A 15,762-nucleotide genomic window follows, 5' to 3' on the forward strand; every position below is an offset into this window, starting at 1 on the left:
TACTGCGGGGGAGGATAGAGCTCAGTTGTTAATTAGTCAGTTTCTCTCGGTCGATTTTTTTTCCCATGGATTTTCCAAGCATTCCTATACACGAATATAGAAGTAGGTTCAAACAGCCAAACCAGATAGAGTCAAGGTCATTCATGCAATGCTTCGACGCTGATAGTTTACCCGCCAATCCCGCCTTGGTTTCCCTCCCCACCTTGTCCCTACGTTTCCCCTATCGCGTGGGCTCTGTTGTCAGTTAGTTAATTTACCCGCCACCCTCGATTTTTTTTCCATGGATTTTCGACGCATTCTGATACAGAATATAGAACTAGGTTCAAACAAGTAAAACCTGATAGCGTCAAGGTCATCCGTGCACTCTACTTTTACACTGATGATTTTCCCGCCTTTATCACCCCCAACCCCGCCTTGTCCCGACATATCTCCTCTATCTTTGGGGACAACGCTCATTTTCCAGCGAGTCAGTTTCTCCCTGACGACTTTTTCCCCGTGGATTTTCTAAGCATTCAGAAGAACGAATGTAGAGTGAGATCTCATCGTTCTCGGGCTCTGCCAAAAAATGAAAGAAATGGTCCCAAGGCGTGTCAAATTGTGTAAAAAAAGAGTAATAAATGACATGTAAAGCATTAGTGCATTAATAGGTGAGTGTTCTTAAAAAATTCATTGTTCTAGTTCTAAATATATATAAATATATATAATACAGTATATATATATATATATATATATATATATATATATATATATATATATATATATATATACATGTATACATATATATATATATATACATATATATATAATATATATACATATAAAACATACATTATATGTATATATATACAGTATATATATATGTATATATATATATATATATATATATATATATATTTGTTTGTATATATATATATATATATATATATATATATATATATATATATATATATATATATATATATAGAATTTTAAGACGCCTAGCTTCTCTTGGCGTCTTGGGATCTTGAGGATCTGCTAGCTCTTCGGAACGGAATGGAATGGAATAGAATATGAGATTTAAGCATAAAGCCAAGCACTGGGACCCAAGGGTCTTTCGGCTTCGGGACTTATGAAGAGCCTGAAGAAGGCGGGAATTAGAGTGTCATTCCTTCTTTGTAATTTGTAGCTTTCGGAGACTTCGGCGTGGATCCTTCTAACGTCTGAAAAAACAACTCTCTCTCTCTCTCTCTCTGTACGGGAACTGTATATATACTGTACACAGCATATATATATATATATATATATATATATATATATATATATATATATATATATATATATATATATATATATATATATATATATATATATATATATATATATAAGCTACAAACGTCCTTTAATATCAATTCGCTCAACCTCGAAATAATATATTTTCATATATGTTGCCGAAGGAGAATTTTTTTATTGATAATAAGTTCGTCGTCTCGCCCACGAGACGACGAACTTATTATCAACTAAAAAAATTCCCCTTCGGGTAACATATATGAAAATATATTGTTTCCGCGGTAGAGCGAATTAGATATTAAAGGACGTTTGTAGCTTAATGCTTGTATATGAATCACGGTGATGTGATAAAAATACATATATATATATATATATATATATATATATATATATATATATATATATATAGAGAGAGAGAGATAGAGAGAGAGAGAGAGAGAGAGAGAGAGAGGGAGAGAGAGAGCCACAAAGGAAGACGAAATAAACAGTTTTCATAACACTGTATTAACCGATTTATTTTTGTTATCATAACTCTGGTACCAGAGAATTTACCGTCAAATCCTACTGACTTCCTAGCAGTCTGCATGACCTCCCACGTCACATAGGTATCTCATCATATGAGTCTTTTCAGCGTCGTTTGACACAGCTCTACTTGAACTTCTTCAGGTGGAGCTCAGACCGTACGCCGTGTACGTACACGTTCCCTATGGACAGAGGTCGCAGGTCTACGGCTTGGGAGGATACTTCGACGGGGACGGAGGCAACGACTTCGTAAGTCGAAGCGGGAATCTGTCGAGCCTCGAAGTCTTCGCGAACTCGTGGAAGGTGAGAAAACAAAAGACTGTCAATTCAGTTCAAGATCGAATTAGACCCATATGCTATATCTACCGTGAGATAAGAAGTCTGTATAGGTTAAATGTCGCTTTAGACTTTGTGGCTCATTCATTGTGTTTGTTTAAATTGCATTTTTAGTAATTAGGGTTGAGCAATTCAATTTCATATATTGTGTTTAAGTAAAAGTTATATATATATATATATATATATATATATATATATATATATATATATATATATATATATATATATATATATGCATATAAATTGCTTTGCTACATGACTGAATTGAAGTCTTGGGTTTATAATTAATATTACCAATGAATTCCTTAAGATTACTAATAATCCTGCTTTCTTTTTTTTAATCTTGAAAAAAATCTCCAGGTCCACTTACATTTCTATTTCTGATTTATATCTAAGAATATATTTTGAATTAATATGTCTTATTTTTCTCCGTCAAGACACCAATCCAAGACAACCTTACGTGTGAGAGTCCTCGACAGGTAAGCAAAATAATAACTATATATATATATATATATATATATATATATATATATATATATATATATATATATATATATATATATATATATATGTACATATAAATTATATATATATCATATATATGCATACACATATATATATATATATATATATATATATATATATATGTCTGAGTGTGTATCCGTCTACAGTCAGTCCAATATTTCCCTAAATGCAGTATACTCGTGCAGTTTACAGTTTATCACTATCATTGCGTGACATGTTACTTAATGAAAGACTTCACTTATATGGCAGGGGGTTGATCTTTGTCTGTCAGTACCCGCATCAGAGATTGTGAACAAGAGAACGACGTGCATGAATGCGCTTGCGCAATTTGAGGCTCCATTGGGAAATATGGAATTCCATGCTCGCCTGGGTGAGTTTCTTTGCGTGAGTTTGTCCTTATTCCCTTTTATTAGGTTGCTGTAACGGAGGTCTTCATATTTAATGTTTTTACTTTGCTGGATTCCCTGTGCTAAGAACTTGTTGTGTAGTGCGCTTGACGCTTGGATCGTCATATTCAGAATAATACTTTAACACAGAGTAGGACTAGATTTACGAACTCCTTTGTTCCTGCTTGTATATAAAATGAACATGATTAGTAACTGGACAATCATCACGGAAAACTTCGTGGAACAGAGTAATTCGAACATTATTATCTCATCGACAGATGCTTGCGTTCAGGATCTATGTGCCTGCAAAGCTGGGGATACGGATGCGTGTTTGAAAACTGTCACCGACACCGCAGGTGATGCAAAGCATGACAAGGAAAATACAATACCAGGTAACTAGTCGATCCTCAAAATATTTCTTCTGGTTAAAGATCCATCATTTATGAGCTAGGATTAGTTATTGTTATCTCTAAATAAGGATTCCTTTAAAATATTTCCCTCGTCTTCCATACTCCTCCATAAAAACACATAACGAAATTGTTTTAGTCCTGTGATTATGAGACGATTCCCGTCGCGCAGTCGTTTGCTTTCAGCGAATTTCTAAGATTTCCTCCAACAATTTCAGGTTGCACCTTCCAGGGGCGACATTATCGCCAGGACCAGATCACCAACGACTTCTGTGCTCAGTTCAGGTGCGACCAAGGAAAGCTGATCGCAACAGGAGCCATCTCTGGCGTCTGTGAGTGAGAAACGAATTGCTACTCAGTCTGTCAGTAGGCCCAGAAATGATTGTATGAATATGTTCATGTAATCACGTATACGTGTATGTCAACATGTACTGCAAGTATACAGAGAAGGAAATAGGATGTCAGATATAATTTAGATGGATATTAGATAGAATGTTAATTGTAGCTTTATAGAGCCTGACCTTACAATGACGAAAAAATAATCAAACGGGATACTTCAACATCATTTCTCTTCATGTAACTTGCTACTGCAAATCCTTCTGGGTATTTTAATAAGTTTATTCATTCAGCTCAAAGCAAAAAATCTTTATTCAATAAAACTCCTTAAAAATTTCGTGCAAAGTAGCGAAATCGCTGCACGGACAAAAATACAGCGCATAGATCAGCCTCTGGTTTCCCCAGGAGGCCCACAGTAGGGCTTCTGTCTTGAAGGGAAAGCGAAAGAGAGGTGACGTCATTCCTTCCTCCCGCAGGCTCCCGATGCGCCGTCTACAACGACCCTCATTTTCGTACCTTCGACGGGACGAAGTACGACTGGCACGTGCGCTGCAATCACACTCTCGCCCAAAACGGTACGGGGGAGGACCCGTCGTTCGGCATATCCACTCAGTTCGTCGACTGCCGCAGCTATACGTCACTTCCGGCTTGTGTTTCGGACACCACGTTCAAGGTTTCGAACGGAACCGTCGTTGAGTTCAGAGGGAGAGGGACGCATCAGGTAAAAAAAAATCAAAATCAACCGGTATTTATTTCCTTATTCTGTCTTTGTTTTTCTTCTTAATAATTCTTTGTATGTGTTTTAACGATTTGTGTCTGTACGTCATTGATATATATGGAATTTGTTCATCTTAGGGAATGTTGTGCTGTTTTCTGTCTCGAACAAAATTTCAGTAAACGAACTATGGTGGAAGACATTACTCCTTACATGCCACAACTAAGTCGTTTCTGCCCAATTTCCTTCCTCTTAACTAACTTCCGAAAAAACTAAACTTTTTCTCTAATCTGAGTTGAGTTTTCCGTGTTATGATAAGTAAACAAATTAAGACATATATGTGCATATTTATGTGCGCGTGTGCGTACGAATACACATGCACATGTGTGTCTGTCCAAGTGGCTGTGTCTTTTCACGTGCAAAATATACCTTGTTTCGTTTCCAGTTCTGGATAAATGGGGAATCGCACACGGAATCTCTCTCCAACGAAGACGTCCTTGTCTGGTTTAACAGAAGAAGCATCTACGCCCTTTCATCATACCAGCTGATGGTAATGATTTGAAGAGTTCAATACATCTTCCAGTCAAGAACAAACTTTATAAGAAAAAAATACAATAAAAAATAAAAAATAAAAACCTTACATTACAATTTTAAGTACGACTAGAAATAGGACTTATACTGTAGTGTCTTTATGGCATCCTACAGTCTGGCCTGAGTTCACCCTACTTGAGGCACATTGAATTCTTCTATACTGTATATTTTTTTTTTCGTTTTTAGACAGATGTGTTAAAAAGGTAGTTTACATTTCAGTTACTATTCCCAAATTACTATCATTATCATGTGCAGACATTCTTATTGACCAGCTAACTGGTCAAAACCTTGACTAGCAAGCATCCACAGAGTAGGTATAGCGCTCGATACAAAGAAAGACAGCAATTTGTGAATCTGTGAATAAACAAATACGAATAAGACTTCAGAAATACACATGTAACCCATCTCTCTCTCTCTCCCTCTCTCTCTCTCTCTCTCTCTCTCTCTCTCTCTCTCTCTCTCTCTCTCTCTCTCTCTCTCTTTCATATGAATCACAGCTCAAAGTGGTTTAGATATCTTACAGCAACGTTTGCCTAACTTTTTTTTTTTTTTGCTTCAGTATAGTCAACAGGGATTTCTATCCTTGTTGCAGTCAAATAAGGAATGCCTTCATATTTATAAACGGTGGCTACTGTTGTCACTGAAAGCTTGTTCGCTTTCTGGTAAGCATTTGTCCATGCCACGTAGTTCTGTTTTATTTTAGCAACTATTATCTGCATTTTATATATTCTGTTGCATATTGTTAAAAAAAATCTACACCTCATTTTCAAAGTAGGTTTCTCCTTGTCAACTGTCTTAATTCCTTCACAATCTTATTCGTACATTACAGCCTCATGCTTGATACATACCAAACCCAGATCCCCAATATCCCCAAAAATCATTGCTTCTTCCTAATTAGATGCCCAGCCTTTGTAAATAGTAAGGTTCCTCCCATAAACCTATATGCAGTCGCCAGCTTCCTAAAAGCTAATGAACAGCAACACTTCCTTTCCTCTTCACCTACTGTTATTTCGATGCTGAGTTCTCGGCTATTAAGTTAGAACCAAAGACACCTCGCCTCATTGTGAGGAAACATCTGTCACTTTCCTTTCGTCTTATCTCTGTAGGTGGAATTTGGGCGGCATTCTGTGAACGTCTACGCCCACTACTCCTTGAAGAATCAACTCTACGGGCTTTGCGGGACATTCGATGACGCCTCGAACAATGATTATGTCGCCAGGAATGGCACCCAAGGGGATCTGGCGACGTTTGCGAATTCGTGGAAGGTCTGGAGAAATATATCTTGATGCTGTTAGACTGCATGGTTAAGTCTTTCGAGCTTGTATCTTGGATTATAAAAAACTTAAAGTTTATTCGCGCTTACTGTTATGCATAAGTTTTCATAGGATGATGGTTTCGAACTGTATATTTACCTGCGCACTCTCCTTTATCAAAATATATATATATATATATATATATATATATATATATATATATATATATATATATATATATATATATATATATTATATATTTATAGATAGATAGATAGATAGATAAATAGATAGATACTGTATGATGGTGATGAGACGCATGCGCCTACATGAACGTACTATATACCAGCATATAACAATACTTGTTCATTTGCACAGACAGCGACGCAGAATTACTCCAAATGCGAACAGGAACCACAGCAGGTTAGTAAGGATAATGGCCAGAAATAGTCTCCAGAACAAATGAAAAACAATGGTAAATGCAATCAATGTTACGCCTCATCTTTTTCTTTTTCACGGTTACTCCCCTTCTGTATTCTAGCCGGTCGATCTGTGTGACGGCACAAGCAACGCTGACATGGAGAGGTTTGAAGATTTGTGTACAAACGTTCTGATCAGCAGCAAAGACACTCTAGAATGGGATGTTTACAGACACAGGATGTGTAAGTTCTTCAGGTCTTCGCAGACTTATTTCCTTTCTCCTATACCAGTGGGTATTCTACAATAAAAATTCCAGATGAAGACAACTCTAGTTCATCTTTGCCTGACAAAGAAGGGTACTCACGTTTATGGTACTAAGACTGGCTCTAGTTTTAATAACTAGACCCAGTCTAGTCATAGGCGAAATCAATGTTTGCAGGTTTGTTGATTCCTCAGACTATTACGTCATGGATATGAGCTTTCAGTCCAGCAGAATATTCTTGCTAATAAAAGCTTTGAAAAACTAGAAGGAAATTAAATCCACTCACGTTTCAGATTCTTGTGTCCGAGATCTCTGCGTCTGCCAAGCAGCGAACCTCACTGAGTGCCTGAGCGTCGTTGAAGACCTCATCTCCGACGAAGTTCGAATTGCCAACGAGACATTGCCAGGTGAGAAGGAATTTCTACATGATTCCCCTTTTTTATGGGGAAAGCTCTTATGGGACTCTTCTGAGTGAGAAAAAGCCATTTAACATGACTTTACTCTGAGGGAACCTGGAGTAATTTCACCTAGAGACAGGTTCCTCAAATGTGGATAAAAGACTTTTCATATAATTTTAGCCTGTGAAAAAGAATTTATTTCATTCAACTTCAAGAGCAACCTTTATGAAATCTTGCTTAGTGAGGAGGCATCGCCGTTACCAGCCGTTACCACAATAGGCGAGGAAGATTTTCAAAGAGGCTTTACGAAGTGAACGTCCGATTATAGCTTTATTTCGCTGAGAGATGGAAATTTCTGGTTATTTTCAACCAGCTCGAGTCGCATGTACCGTGTGCTATATATTGGAAAAGCCAGTTTTAAAGATATCAGAAAATTACACTTGAGTGATATGATTTTTGTGGTAGGCTTGGTCAAAGGCTGCTGAATATGATCCTGTTTAAAAGATTTTCTTTATGTGATACGCAATTCGAAGAAAATTAAAAGGATATATGCATCCCCTCCGTCCATTACAGTCGAGAGATTTTAAAATCCTGCTGTCTTCAATTACAGGATGCGTATTTCAGGAGAAAGGCTACAAGGAAGGCGCAACTGTGAACGACTTCTGCACAGAACTGAAGTGTAGTGACGGACACCTCAGACCCACCGGCCGTATTGCTGGCCACTGTAAGTTATAAGTTGTCTACTTACGCTTTACACTTAGTAGCGCATAAGCATTTTCCTTCCTTCACAGGGAAACGGAAAAAGGATTGATAAGTCCTCAGTATAAGTATACAAATAAATATATATGTACTGTATATATATATATACATATATATACACATTCAGGCGGAAGCACACAACAGCAAGCAGGAGTCCAAAGAAGACGACAGTCAACAAAACAGTTGCATATTTATTAAGAAACGTTTCGTGTTACTTAAACACATCATCAGTCTGTAAAATTGAAAAATACACATTAATTCTCTAATTTAAAATAAAAGCTAAATTAAAAAAAGGCAGTTAAATTCTTTAAAATTACAACATACATAAAAAGTAAAAGAAAGGAGATTTTTCTAAGTCTACCTGATCAATAGAAGGGAAAGACGAAGTGAGACCACAAGCTCACGCATGCCCAGAGTACACTTAGGCCAAGTGCAGAGGAGAAGAAGACACGTTGGAGTTTAAAAGAGGTGCATGACGTTTAATAAACAAAGACTCAAGGGTCGTTAAATAAGCCGATTGTTTGGTAGTTCCCACATGATGGAAAAATGTTTTTATCTATATTAACCTTGCATTTAACGGCATGATTTCTAATGCTAGAAAATTCGGGTTAGTTATACGTGAGCCAGTTCTGTAGCTCAGACCTAAGTGGCTAAATAACGGACCTGCAACATTCTCTTTGATGAGCCAACATAACTACCTCTTGGGCATTCAAATTTGTAAATAATATTGGACTTCATAAAGGTCTGTAGCTTGTCCTTATAATTAAAAAAGCCGCCAATCTTTAGTGGATTCATAGGTATTAAATTGAGTGTTAGAAATTCTTTTTCAATTATTTGTTTGACTTTGGATCTAAGAAAGTCGGAGTGCGTAAATGGTATCGTAGCGTACATAGTCAGTTTAGGAACATTATATTTCACAATAGAATCCGAAAAGTTATGCTACAACCTTGTTAACTATTTTATAAAAGTCTTTGTGGGTATGAATTTTTGGTAAAATACTCCAGTAAAAATTCAATTTCGGAGGAAATTTGCCCAGCTAGATGTATAACGGAGGGCTCTAAAAACTAGAGTTGTTATGGCATTAATTTTAAAAGAGAAGAAACACGAACTATAAAAGTTACCTCCAAGGCCTGTATAAGTACTTTTCTAAAACTGATGTACTAAAATTATGGTCAGAGCGGGTGATTTTTACGTCTAAAAAAGCTAGTGTATTCTCAGTCTCCTGCTCAATAGTAAATCTAATGTTGGGATGGCTAGAGTTAACGTAATCTAGAAAAGATTGACATTGCCACGAATGTTTAAATAGGGCAAAAGTATCATCCACATATCTCCTATAGTAAAGGGGTTTAAAGATTCCAGTTGTTTAAAAACTCTTCTTCTAAATGTGCCATAAAAAATTTTGCGAAGAGAGGGCCCAATGGGGACCCCATGCAACTCCCTCGACCTGCAAGTAAAGTTGTTTGTTAAAAATAAAAGCAGAATCTTGCACTGCAAGTTCCAAGAGAGACTTAAAAGTTGTCTATTAAAACCGTGAAAGATAACACCACTCTCATAAAAAACTTTGTCCAGAATAATCTCAATAGTTTCGGAGACTGGCACATTTGTGAATAACGACTCAACGTCTAAACTGGCCATATATAAATCACCATCCTGATGTACTATTTGTTGTTGGAAGTCAAAGCCATTTTTAGCGCAAACTGGGATATTGAGTAATCATTTAATAAGTGAACTAAGTACTTAGAGATATTATAGGAAGGGCTATTATACGAAGACATAATTGGCCTGATAGGTATGCCATCCTTATGGATCTTAGGGAGCCCATACAAAATGCCAAACGATGACCCTGTAACAAACAATTTTTGGAAGGTTTCTTCATTTAAGATGTTATCTTTCTTTAATTTTCTAACATTAATCTTATCTTCCCTTCTGTAGATTTCTTAATAAATATGCAACTGTTTTGTTGACTGTCGTCTTCTTTGGACTCCTGCTTGCTGTTACATATATATATATATATATATATATATATATATATATATATATATATATATATATATATATGTATACATATATACATACAAATATATATACATACATACACACACAAATATATATACATTACATATAAATATATTCATATATACATACATACATATGTATATATGTATATATGTATGTATATATATATATATATATATATATATATATATATATATATATATATATATATATATATATATATAACTTCTCTGGTCTTTTTTGTTTAATTACGCGTGTATGTTAACATATTTCATTTGAATTCTTAATTCCTTTATCGTTCAATGAATTTCTCTCATTTTTTTCGTGTTATCTAATTTACTGTTTCTTCTTTCTTTTGAATATAAAAATTTAATGATATTTTCGTAATTACTTTTTACCAAGTTACATTGGCAGTAACTTCCTAATAACTGACAATGTTTATGCAATTCCGATTAATCAGAAAGAGAACTGATAATGACTCTCTCTTCCTTTTACCTCCAATACATTCATAAAAAAAAAAAAAAGGCGCCAGATGTGATGTTATCAACGACCCGTTCGTAAGCACATTCGACGGGACTTATTTCGGATGGCACGCGAAGTGCAACTACTCCCTCGTCCAGAACGGCAGAGACCTCAAGCCCGAAGTCGGAGTTTTCACCGAATTTGCCTCCTGCCCGAGACACAGCAGTCGACCGGCCTGCGTGGCTGACACCACTTTCAGAGTGAACAACCAGACTTACGTCCAGTTCAAACCTAGTGACCTTACACAGGTAGACTCACATGCGTATGTTTTACATGCCCTATATAAAAATATTTGAATCATTTAGAAGTACACACAAACACATGCTCATATTTTAGAAAAAGAAAAAAACTTTGTATTACAGGCCTTATAGTAACGGACAGTACGAACAACTGTTCACAGTATCATATTGTTAGTGAAAACAAGAGTCCGCTCAACCGCTATAGATGAGAGTATTAAAATAAAAACCCGTTGTTGTTAGTTTTAGACACAAATATAATTTTTTTCTTAGAAAAGAAAGTTGCAGTTTTACGGTAGATATATCAGCTGCACCTAGTTTAGTTTGAAAAGTAGTTCACGTCATTATTGAAGATGTAAATACTTGTATTTTACAAATGATGTATTTTTAATCAAAGCAAGGAGAATAAACGAATACTATGTATTGATTTAAAAAAAATACCCGTTGGTCAAACAGCAAGAGCAGTAAGAAGAGAACTGGACAATCTAACTCCTCTCAAACCTTTCAGTTCTGGGTGAACGGCAAGTCTTACTCATCCTCTGCGGGATACTTCGAAGATGACATCCGAGTGTGGCAATCGGGAGGATCCCTTCACGCTCTGGGACCAACTGAGATAATGGTGAGGGTTCCCTGCTTGGTAACTTCACTGCTAGGGGAATGAAAGTCCTAACTACACTATTAGGGGGTGAAAGTTTCCACTTTACTTTGCTTCTGCGGGAATGAAAGTCATGACTTTGCAGCCCTAGGAATGAAAGATATAACTTCACTGCCAGAGGAATGATAGTCATGGCTTCACCACTAGGGGGATGACAGTCATGAATTTGCCACTAGGGAATGAAAGTCGTGACTTGACTGCTAGGAGCATGAAAGTCATGATCTCACTACTAAGGGGATGAAAATCATGGCTCCACTACCAGGATGATGAAAGTTATGGCTTCACTATCAGGGAATGAAAGTCATGACTTAACTACTGGAGAGATAAAAGCCATATCTTCGCTGCTCTGGGAATAAAAGTTATATCTTTGCTGCCATATGAATGAAAGATTTAAGTTCTACTAGGGGGATGAAAGTCATAACTACACTACTAGAGGGGGTGAAAGTGTTCAATTTGCTGGTATGGGGATGAAGGTCATAACTTCGCAGCCCTAGGAATTAAATGCATAACTTCATTACCATAGAAATGATTGTCTTGACTTCACGACTAAGGAGATGAAAGTCATGACTTCAGTATTATGGGATGAAAGCAATGACTTCCCTACCAGTGGCATGAAAGTCACACATTCACTACTATAGGATGAAAGTCGTAACTTCACTAATTGGATGATGAAAGTTATGACTTCACTACTAGGGGGATGGAAATCATAACTTCACTATCAGGGAATGAACGTCATGACTTAACTAATAGGGAAATAAAAGTCATGACTTCATTAATCAGGAGATAAAGTCATATCTTTGCTGCTCTGGGAATGAAAGTTATAACTTCGCTGCCCTGTGAATGAAGGTATAACTTCACCTCTATGGGAATGAAAGCCATAATTTCACTGCTCTGGGAATGATAGTCATTACCTCACTTCTAGGGGAATGAAAGCCAACTTCACTACGAGGGGATGAAATTCGTAACTTCGATGCTCTCAGGATGAAATTCATAGCTCTGCTGCCCTGGGAATTCAAGATATAACTTCATTACTAGGGAAATGAAAGTCATAACTTCACTACTAGGGTAATGAAATTCAGAACTTCACTGCTTGTGGAAGGAATGTCATAAATTCACTACTATGGGAAAGAAAGTCATAACCTCATACTAAAAGAATGAAAGTTGTACACTCACTACTAGAAGAATGGAAGTTATAACTTTACCACTAGAAAAATGAAAGTCATAACTTCACCACTATCAACATGAAAGTCATGACTTCACTACACTGGGCATGGAAGTCTAGGAAGTAATTTTGTTTACATTCGTGTATAATGAGTCGTGAAGTAAGATGTGAAGTTGGCAAGCAAAATTATAACAAAAAAGACTTTCGATTTCGTTTCGTTGTCTTTAAAAGGAACACATTCTTCTTCATTTCAGGTCATAGTGAGCAGTTCTACAGTGCGACTCTTGGCACCAGTGACGCTGCGGAGTCAGCTGTACGGTCTGTGCGGCCACTTTACAGGAAACAGCACTAGTGACTTGGTTGACAGAAATGGATTGTTAAGGGGTGTCACAGAATTCGCCAATTCGTGGAAGGTAAGACGATGCGCAGTTCTTTCGATCAAAATTCAATTCATGTCACACGCTGCAGTTTTATTTACTCGTTCGTTTCCATTACAGCTTGTGCTGAAATAAGTCAGTTGTTTTCTATTATTTCAGGCACCAACGCAAGCAAACAGTGCTTGTACATCTCAGGACCAACCAGTAAGTACAGTTGTTCATCTCAGGCAAAGAAAGATACAATTATCGTTGTTATGAAAATATTTTTACTTATTGTTTGAATAACGATTTGCAAAATTTCCTAATTTCATTTATTCTCTCTCTCTCTCTCTCCTTTTAGGAAATTGACCTGTGTGACTCCAAGTCTGCCAACGAAACGGCTGAAATCAGGCAACTTGTGGCAGCAGCATTTAAAAACTTATCGACATTGGTTGACAACTCAACGTACGAGTATCACTTTGGTAAGATCTGTGAAATCCTAGACCGCTTTTTTAAAATTTCAAGGCCACAGCCTCTTATAGAGTTAAATACAGACACACGATAAACTGGAAAAAAAAACTATTTTTACTGAACGTCGAAAAAAATACGATTGTTACATGAAATGGCTTCTTATCACCAGAGGGCTGTGCGACTGATCTATGCGCCTGTGATGCTGCGTCCATCCAGAACTGCCTCGATGTCTGCTTGGAAGTGTTCGCTGGAACCGTCAGAATCAACGATGAAACCTTACCTGGTATGTCTTGATAGCTTTGATGTTTACACTCATTAAGTGATTAATTATTTTCTGCTTTGCGAATTTTACAGCCCCTCTACAGCCAAGCTCTGGACTTATTTTCCTAGTACTATTTTTAAAGTTCCTATAAACGTACTTAGTTGAAGAGGAGGGTTTCCTGTTTCTGTTCAGGCTGGAACCTGACTTTTTTCTTACCTTTAATATTTATATATGTCTGCTTTTTCATGGAAGTGTAACGAATTAGTTAAATAGCAATAGCGATTCAGAAAATAAATTAACGCTGAAACAAAAGAAGAATACGAGAAATAACGTACCGAGTATTTGCATCGAAAGAAAAGCTGAAACTTGACTCCTTTTAAAAGGCCTATTCCTACATATCTGTCAAACTTTGAGAGCGCATTTACAGCAGATGTAAACATCGTATCTTTAAAAATGAAGTCACCTTATAATCCTACCAAACGCTTTGAGAATCACTGAACATTCATGGCTTCTAGAACTCTTTTTTTAACACGATATTTATTCTCCATGAAGGCGAGACTAAGCCGTGTAGCCTCCAGCCTTGCGCGACTGGCGTGGAATGCAAAAACATGATGGTGGCGCCTTATTACGTCTGCGGGGGGTGCCCCCCCGGCTTCCAGGGAGATGGATACAAGTGCGAACGCAAAGGAGAGGTAATGGTCGGTCTCCTGTTGTGAATGCAACAAGGGCAGCGAGGGAGGTCTTTTTCCTTTGTAATTCATCATTGGTCTATGCCAGTGATTCTTAAACTGGGGGGCGCCAGAAGCTTTCAAGGGGGGCGCAAGCAGAGTTGCCAGATGGTGCCTATTATTTTTTTAATTTGTGATGTTAATTACAAAATTGCCACAAATTTTATCACTGCTTCCATATATTTTGTAATTATTATCTCAAAACATGCCAAAAATTCAAAATATAAGTCACTTTTAAATTCAAATCTTGTTTATGAATAGTCTTTTATTGTTATGATAAGTATAATAGCATACAAATAGACAACTTATTGTTTATAGATTATAGCTGGCAAAAATTTCAGGGGTAGGGGGCGTAGGATCTATACATAATGCAGAGGGGGCGCTAGGCAAAAAAGTTTGAGAATCACTGGTCTATGCATTTCTGAACTCCAGAATCTTGTATATCCGTCACTCAGTTTTGTATTATCTGTCAATCAGTCAGTTGTGTATTTGTAGCTGTGCCGTACCATTTCACATTGATCTATACATTTACCGAACTTTAGAGTCTTGTATGTTTGTAGGTATACTCTTTCATTTCCCGTTGATCTGTACATTTTCCGAACATTACAGAAGTGTATATTTACTGGTAATCCTTCCATTTTCACACTGATCTACTGTATACAGTTCCCGGAATTTAGTCTTCTGTATTTATAGGTATGCTCTCCCAAGTCTAGAAACTGAACAGACTTTCTTATTATCATCATTATTATTTTCATTATAGCAACGTCAACTGCATTTCATGGACTGTTATCATAACCATGCTCTAATTCTCTTACCACCTTCTTCTTAATCGATCAAACTCTCTTGTTCCCTCTTATGGTTCATTTGAATTGTGAAATATATCTTCTTCACTGCACAAATCCTACCTTATTCCAGAAATATCATGGTCTAACATGTATTCCTAATGAGAGTAATAGCGTTAGATCAGTGGCTATAAATAGTACTACAAATTCAGTAGTCCAAAATTGATACAGACCAGGCTTTAAGAAGACTAACGAGGAGTGAAGGAAATTCATCACACTCTACCATTTCTAAGCACTGCTCACGGCTAATTCACAGTCAGGTAAAGACAAAAATCAGGATATCATCAGAAGATACACGACTGTAAGATCTATTTACAAAAACTTCACTTAAAAATC

At 36.7% G+C, this 15,762-nt stretch overlaps 1 protein-coding gene across 1 annotated transcript in view; it reads left to right on the forward strand.

Annotated features, from left to right (window-relative positions):
- Nucleotides 1-15,762, forward strand: part of LOC136829559 (uncharacterized) — a 59,556-nt gene that overhangs the window by 35,758 nt on the left and 8,036 nt on the right. Inside the window, exons 17-35 of the mRNA XM_067088405.1 lie at nucleotides 1,933-2,091; nucleotides 2,562-2,603; nucleotides 2,899-3,019; nucleotides 3,314-3,427; nucleotides 3,661-3,774; nucleotides 4,255-4,499; nucleotides 4,939-5,043; nucleotides 6,191-6,349; nucleotides 6,716-6,760; nucleotides 6,879-6,999; nucleotides 7,313-7,426; nucleotides 8,028-8,141; nucleotides 10,718-10,962; nucleotides 11,459-11,569; nucleotides 13,022-13,180; nucleotides 13,304-13,348; nucleotides 13,485-13,605; nucleotides 13,764-13,877; nucleotides 14,409-14,548. Of these exons, the coding sequence (XP_066944506.1) occupies nucleotides 1,933-2,091; nucleotides 2,562-2,603; nucleotides 2,899-3,019; nucleotides 3,314-3,427; nucleotides 3,661-3,774; nucleotides 4,255-4,499; nucleotides 4,939-5,043; nucleotides 6,191-6,349; nucleotides 6,716-6,760; nucleotides 6,879-6,999; nucleotides 7,313-7,426; nucleotides 8,028-8,141; nucleotides 10,718-10,962; nucleotides 11,459-11,569; nucleotides 13,022-13,180; nucleotides 13,304-13,348; nucleotides 13,485-13,605; nucleotides 13,764-13,877; nucleotides 14,409-14,548 (2,388 nt within the window). The remainder of the gene's footprint in view (nucleotides 1-1,932; nucleotides 2,092-2,561; nucleotides 2,604-2,898; nucleotides 3,020-3,313; nucleotides 3,428-3,660; nucleotides 3,775-4,254; nucleotides 4,500-4,938; nucleotides 5,044-6,190; nucleotides 6,350-6,715; nucleotides 6,761-6,878; nucleotides 7,000-7,312; nucleotides 7,427-8,027; nucleotides 8,142-10,717; nucleotides 10,963-11,458; nucleotides 11,570-13,021; nucleotides 13,181-13,303; nucleotides 13,349-13,484; nucleotides 13,606-13,763; nucleotides 13,878-14,408; nucleotides 14,549-15,762) is intronic.

Source organism: Macrobrachium rosenbergii, chromosome 44 (genome assembly GCF_040412425.1).
Source record: "Macrobrachium rosenbergii isolate ZJJX-2024 chromosome 44, ASM4041242v1, whole genome shotgun sequence".
NCBI lineage: Eukaryota > Metazoa > Arthropoda > Malacostraca > Decapoda > Palaemonidae > Macrobrachium > Macrobrachium rosenbergii.